At 38.0% G+C, this 7,739-nt stretch overlaps 1 protein-coding gene across 1 annotated transcript; it reads right to left on the bottom strand.

The window, feature by feature from the left end:
- Positions 1–605: 605 nt before the first annotated feature.
- Positions 606–3,392, bottom strand: LOC135172512 (uncharacterized). Its single transcript, XM_064138546.1, has 5 exons — positions 3,279–3,392; positions 2,399–2,572; positions 2,097–2,291; positions 1,411–1,853; positions 606–1,179 (listed from the first exon to the last, which is right to left on the bottom strand). The coding sequence occupies exons 2-5, from the start codon at positions 2,427–2,429 to the stop codon at positions 829–831; spliced, it is 1,020 nt and encodes a 339-aa protein (XP_063994616.1). The 5' UTR covers positions 2,430–2,572; positions 3,279–3,392; the 3' UTR covers positions 606–828.
- Positions 3,393–7,739: the final 4,347 nt, after the last annotated feature.

Below are 7,739 nucleotides of genomic sequence, written 5' to 3' on the forward strand. Positions count from 1 at the left end.
ACTCACGTGTGATATCATAGACAATTGCTGATACGAATTATCCTGATAAGAATTATTTTTTCATCTCGGAAAGACGTCCTTTTTTTACAATAATGTCTTCTCCATCTGCAACTCCGGAACACAGAATGATATTTAGTTGCATTGATTGTGTGCTAGTTCTATATAATATTGCTTATTATATTCACTCTTTCAAACAAACTTAGAAATATAAAAAAGTCTTGGATAGGATTACATATAACTAATTAATTTCAACCCTTAAATTTGAAATCTTTGGGGAATATGGACGCAGTCCGATTGTGAAACTTCAACCTTATAAATATTATTTGACTTGAATCACCAAATACTGAAAACAGCTCTCAATGGCTGAAATTACTTTCATTAGAATTTTTCTTAAAAATTAAAAATCCACTTATTATTTTTCCCTTTAAACTTTTGGACATAATATTTAATCCCTGAACCAACAACGGATATTTATTCCCGTGATCTAACTTATGAGGAAATGACATAGAAAATACTTTATTATGCTAAGATACATCACATTTTCCAATTGTTATTTCCATCTTCTGGATTTCCGACCTCGCCAGGAGAAATATAATAAATATAATTAATACTTCAATGACAGCCGAATACTAAACAATATTCATATATTAATATATATTCTGCCCAATGAAACGCCTCGCGATAAAAATATATTGATAATATAAACTTTTCCTATTAATCGTACCTTTTATCAAGAATATCACAACTAATACAATTACGAAAATGAACTAATGGAGTCATATTAACACAGTGATTTTACAATTCCATTTATCCCGGAAAAATGAAGTATTATCGATTGGTATCAAAGGAACAAACTGAATTATTCTCGTTATGATGACTTGACCCGCGTTGTCGTTCCTTACGCCCACCCTCTCGATCGCCAGAACGTGACAACCAAGTACTTACTTCTGACATTATCTTCTTCTCATCAGTGCTGGATCCTATTACCTCAATTATCACATCAATCAGTACTTTGCATACTGTAGTGTTATAAAAATTTTTCTTTTTCTTTCCGCCAGCTTCCTTTCCGTAACCAGAATAGTGCAGTGACACTGTCTTCCTCAGAACCGCAGATAGGATAGTGGAAACACATATTTTCATCTCTTTTTTATTGCTTATCAAAACTCTCATGAATAATCGCTAAAAATAAAAGAAGGGAAATTTTTTTGAATTTATGAACATGAGAAGACATCTTTGGGCTCATCGCCAGCGGGTTGGTTCTATAACCAAAGCGTTCCAGTGACGTAGACTTGAGTCCCGGTGATGAAAGATTTTTTCATCACCAGAAAACGAACCCAGTGCATGTGTCACCGCCCAATTTATTGATTTTACATAAAAAAGAAGAAAAACGATCAATTTCAGATATATTACCAGTGTTTCTACGAGATTTGGGTCCGTTGTCAATATCGCTTCGTATTCCTGGAACTTATCATCCATTTCAAATAGTAGTGGCGTAGACATCTGCTTCTGTATTTCAAGCAAGCTAGGACCAGAAGCTGGGGCTAGATTAGTGCCAATGATTGTGGTCTTGAGCTCATTCATAGACTGCTTTAAATCGTAAGCCATCCTGCGTCTTAAATTTTCGAGCTTTTCATCTAATTGCTGATCAAAGTAATCTCGAAGGGAGTTCAGGATTCGACGTTCATTATCAGCATAATGACTAGATGACAACTGGTTTTGTGGTCCCAGCATTTTTGGCATCTTAGCAGGGGGTACCATCATTGATCGTGAAGTTTTTGGAGTTCCTGGGCTCACAATCGAATTCAATCCGTCTTCAGCGCGTGTAGTAGACGATGCACGCCTTTTTCGGTTACCTTATGAAATTAAAGGAGGACCAAACGATATAAATTGATGGGTAGCAGCATCAGATGAAAAAAAAACTACCCAAGCCCCCACCAAAAATATATAATATAATCTAATTCTATATAAGTTCCGAATTTTGTAAAGAATGTTCAAAATATAAATTGGACCATTTTCAAATATTTATAAATATAAATTTTTTCATGCGGGAGGAACTTGGCCGATGATTGGTCATGGAATATCCGAGCCGATTTTACCTGAAGCGTTATGGACTAGTGGTGAAGGAGGTGTCAAATGAAGTTCTTTTCTTGTATTTCTCGCTGAGTCCATCGATTTTGTAGGTGACTGCAGAATTCCATCGGAGGAATCATTGCTCTCAGATTCATCAGTTTCGACGTCTTTAAGCAAAGTAATATTCTTCCTTGACCGCTGTTTAAATGATAAACATGCACCTGGAAATTATTGAAAATGATGATTTATCCCTGACCGGATCATTTAATTAACACGAACTTAGAATTACGTGCTACAGTCCCATATTACCTCAAAATTGATTTATTACCTGTTGGTACAGATCGCGATTTACTCGACATTTGCAAAAAGCCAGAATTATTTTGAGCCTTTGAGGCTCGAATCTCCTCAGGATTAGCTATAAGACAATCATGATTTTCGTCTTCAGAGTCAGATCCACTCTGGTAAATGCTTTGAAATCTTGTCTTTGGTTTTGCTTGTATACCTACGAAATTTTACAAGTTTGTAGTGAAGTAGTAACACAACGTAAGTTGTCTCCAGCCTTTGTTTTTTATAGCTATTTCAAAGTGGGGAAAGAATGCATGCATTTGAAAAAATATTTTTTTTGTAGAACCTATCGCTCCTACAAAAAAGGTTTCTATCAAAATTTTACCATTTTCCGTAGATGTTCACTTTGATTTACCTCTTCACAACAGAATTATAATGCTTTCCTACATAAGAGATGGTGGGGAAAAATGGAACGTTTCTCGTCCCCTCAACATTCCAATGCTTTTATGTATAAACAATCATATCAAGTGTAAATCATAAATTTTCCACTTTATCTTGTTCGCACGTAGTGATTTCTGTTAGCGACTCAATTTTTTGATGAGTAAAGAATTGCAATAAAAAAAAATAACCTAATATTTTTCGACCACAACATAATAAAAATTTTCTTATAAAATCATTCAATGCGATTCTCTCTTAAAACGATGTTTCGAGACAAATACACATGTAATGACTGCACAGATACATAATTAATATTTATTTTGTAAAAGATTTCAAAAATTCGGTCAATCTAATTCCCAATTTAGGGAACGATGGGTCTTTTGATGTTAAATACGAGAGTTGAATAAATTGGGGATGAATAATTGGGGTTAAGAGTGGTTATAATTGTTGATAATTGACTTTTACTTCATATTAACAGGACTTACCAGACTTTGGAGTTTGATTTCTAGGTGGAATCGGGATTTTAGTACTAAAGATGTTGTTTAGTTGAGACTTTGATGCAGTTAAGGGTTTTGCTGAAATTTTTGCTTTCGAGGAAGTTTCGGACCTCCCCCCCTTTCGATCATTTTCACCATCGGTTGTCTCACAGTTGAGAGTTACTTGGGCCTTTTTTAATCTTCTGCGACCCTGATCCAAATCAGCTGAACACAATCAACATATGATCCTTTAATATTGAAATGAACCCATCGAGCAATTCATCAAGTTATAAGTGGAGTCATTTCAATTTTTGTACCTGCTCCGGTGATGAAGCAAAATGGATAACTTTGCCAAGAGTCCTTGGGCGAGTGCAATTTTTCCAAGTAGTCGTCAAGTAGATGATATTCAGTTGTCGGTGGGAATTTACAGGTGTCTTCTTCTGCACTATTAAACCATTTTTTCGGCACCAAATCAATGCATGGTAGCCCTTTTTCGTTTTTCTCGAGAAATTCGATGACTGCGAATGGTTCGCTGAGATTTTTTGGATCGCGAGATGGATGTGAGGTTTCCGACATTTTAGGTTATGAAAAAAAATCACGATTCGTACAATTGAACCTGGTGTTTTCGAGTAGTTTCATATAAACTGATAACTTTGCAGAATGATGCATATAGCTTATTATTTAACAGAAAAAATTGCGTTTCTATTTCCATGTGTTTTGAACGGTTTTTTGTCATCACCCCACTGATGCTTCTTTTTTAGCGCCACTATTCCTTCAAAACGATTATATCACAAATATCTGTCAAACACTTAACACACATTTAATTCACATTAAATTCTCACTTCTTGTAATTTACCGTCAACTTAGTTGGTGAAATCCGAATTTGAGACAAAAAGCCCGATAAACGGATGATACGAGCAATTATGAAAGGTTATGTACACGGACGCCAGATCTAACCGATTTATGTCCCACTTGCATGTAACGACTCCACTATTGAAATTTTCTAACGACCTCGATGATCGGATTTTCATGTCGATTGTTGATTTAAAACATAAAATTGTTTGTTTCTTCCACAATTTTAATCACGAGTTCAACTAAAACATATACCCTCATTCATATACCCTCTTACCAAAAAAAAACTGCATTTCACAATGCGAACAATTTTTACGTTATTTTCTAGTGGAGGAGGGATATGGCGTATTGTCGTCCAGTTACATTTAATAAAGCACATTTGTGTTTAATTTTGTGTGCCTTCTTACATGTCATTTCAGCTGCCCAGGACTTAATGTAGAATATTCCTACTCGACTGGAAAAGTCTGGATAACTAAACGCCTCTTCCCTACTACTTTCCTGGTGTCCGAAAATATATATACCAGTAAGATCATCACAAATTTTGGATTTTCCTGATTTAACGAGAATTTGTGAAATTACGAAAACTTTCTCAATATCTAGGAGTACCACGTTATTTGGATGACTTGTCGTCAAGGTTAGACCATTGATGTTGATCATATTTGATGTTAAATGAATTTCCCCATCAATTATCATCGTTGTAGGCTTTCTCGCGATAACCCAATCACTCAGTATGTGTTTCTGATTAATTACCATGGTTCCTCCAGACTCCATCTCAGTTAGTCTGTTGATAATTTGTGTGAGTGGTTTTATCGAAGAATGAACGAGTTTTTTAAATAAACCAATGTAACTCTCTCCCCAAAACGCTGAGAGCTCATTCAGAGGAATTTTAAAGTATTGGGCATCATTAGCAACGTGGATGATACTATGCCAACTGAGAACTTGAGCCCCTTCATCATTATAAACATCAGGTAACGTCTCGAAACAAATTTTTAGCAGAGATCCAGCATATTCACTCAAATCCTTAACGAATTCCTTACTGTTTAAAATTCTGCTAGCAAAGACAAATAATGAGAAATGACAACGTAAAGGTTTCGGTAAGAAATCTTGTAACACGACGATACCACAATAATTAAGGAAAAACTTGAATTGTGATGCTTTCCATCTTGAGATATTATTCACATCAAATTCTTTCCTTTGAAATTCAATAGGGATATCGGCTTTTAATGACCTCATAATACCATCAAGCCGACGAACATCAGCTAATTTGATCCTCTGGGCTGAACTTCTCGTTAGCCATTTATCCAGCAGCCATTTCATATTACCAGAATAGAATAAATGCATTAAATCTAATGGCACTTGTTTTGTCAGATCGAATCTATCCAAAGAGAGCAGCGGGGACACAGAACCTTCATAATGATGTTCTGGTTGAACTCGCGTCTCGTAGGATACTTTAGTGCGTAAATTTGCATTGGTCACTGGATATATGCGTTTTCCTCGTCTTCCACAACCTACTGTAATGCCCTTGGTGAAACACCTTCCACAGGCATAGAAGGCTCCAGGAGCTTTGTGGCAGCAAATGAATGCTCGAGCTGGCGAATCAGCCACTATTGCTACAATTTTCACCTCAAAAACCTTGTCATCAATGCGCAAACCATTTTCTTGGAGTTCATTGGCCTCTTCAACAAAATCAGTCATGAATTCTGTGGCTGATAATGGTTTCCCATCCCCACAATAAATCGCGGCAGCAAAGGGTTTGGTAGTGTAATTTGGATGCTGTATTTTTATTGAAATTGGCCAAATTTCCTTCTTAGCATTCCGGTATACCTGCATACCGTCAATATGAACCAGAAGAGAAATGTCGTTTTCTCGATAAATTTGAGTTGAAATTATTTTTCTGAGTCCCGAGGCGATTCCCAAATAAATGAATTCACCTGGAATCTCATGAACTCCTCTCATGGTTGTTAGGTGTCTGCAATGGGGAGTTTGCAAAAACATTCCCCATGAGAATTCAATTTTTGGAATGCTGTTCCATATGGGACCCAAGCCTGGCAAACCATGCCCCTTGTCTGCCTGGCCATGTCTCGGGGCAAGCTTGGTGACCCAAGCCTGGCAAGCCATGCTCTTTACCAGTCTGGCCATACCTCGGGTCAAGCGTGGTTGCCCAAGCCCGGCAAACCGTGCTCTTTGCCAGTCTGGCCATACCACGGGCCAAGCTTAGTGACCCAAGCCTGGCAAGCCATGCTCTTTGCCGGTCTGGCCATGCCTCGGGCCAAGCTTGGTGGCCCAGATCTGGCAAGCCAGTCTCGTGCCAGACCTGGCCCGTTTCGTGGACATTGGCATTTCCTACCTGGGAAAGGGTCTCGCTACAAATTCACTCCTGGTTAACGTTCAATCGATTAGTGTCCACTGGTCACGTCAGTGGCTGTCGCACGTTCCGTGTTAATGTCTGCATTAGACTCAAGTAAGTGATCTCATTAGAATAAAATCATAAATTCCTCGTGATGTAATATCGCGTGGAGTGTATTACTGGGGCACTCTAGCCTTGTGGAGGGGTGTTTTTTACCGATTATATACGAACAATGAATTTTCGAAGGATAAAAATCGTTTGTTCGCGGTTCATTCTTTCCTCACTGCATTCAACGCTCTCCAGTGGCGACAATGGTGCCTGTCCTCAACCCACCCAGTGTGTCCCCGTGATAATTGCCAATGTAAATTTATTCAAAGCCGGATCCTCTCTTATCTGCAAATGGAAGGTGAAGAATCTGACGTTTACGATATGCCCCGATGCCAGGGAGAGTAAAACGAGTGAGACTCCAGTCCCTGAAAACCGGTTGTCAATGATTTTTTTAATTATTCATATTTCTCCAACTTCATTGAATACAGAGAGAAACAAATATTTATCAGTCTTGTTCTGTTGCTATAATGACTCCACTCATCAACTAGCTGATGATGCCGACAATTCCATGCATTTGAATGTAGCCGAGTGGAATGAACCCATTTATTGAGAATCTCAGGAATTATAAAGAGCCATTTGTGTCCGGAAATTCTCATTCAATATCCTTGGTATTTATCTCCAATGAATGGGAGAAATTTCTGATACGTGCTTGGTGAATATTTTGACAGGACTTTTTAGCCACGTGTTACCATTAATACCCCGAGGACTCGGGGGTAATCCTCGCACCTCGTGTGAGAAACGACGGAAAAAAAATGAAACGGGGAAAATAAAAAGTGGCGGCAATCCGGAGGGTTGAGAGGCCCTCGGATAGTCCGTTAATCACTTCGTGTCTAGCATTCCCACTGGAGTAATAATAAATGCCGGGACACGTGAGTAAACGAAAACAGTCTGTCAGCGGTGGTAGGTGATGCTGTTGGATATTTTCTCCAACGGGGGAATAATGTACAAACTCATTTGAGAATAAAAAAACCAACATCTTGAAAACTGGTTTTGCGTAACTTAGGAAAGTTATATGTGAACTGGGAAGATACTTGCGAAGAACTTGGGGTCAAATGCATGACGACTATGTATCTATATATTTCACTGTACACGATGCTTTTCCCCTCCATGCTTGTTCTGTCATAAAGATAACTTTGCGGGTGGCTCTGGTGCTTTTTAGGATG

The sequence above is a fragment of the Diachasmimorpha longicaudata genome, unplaced genomic scaffold (genome assembly GCF_034640455.1).
Source record: "Diachasmimorpha longicaudata isolate KC_UGA_2023 unplaced genomic scaffold, iyDiaLong2 ctg00000384.1, whole genome shotgun sequence".
NCBI classification, from domain to species: domain Eukaryota; kingdom Metazoa; phylum Arthropoda; class Insecta; order Hymenoptera; family Braconidae; genus Diachasmimorpha; species Diachasmimorpha longicaudata.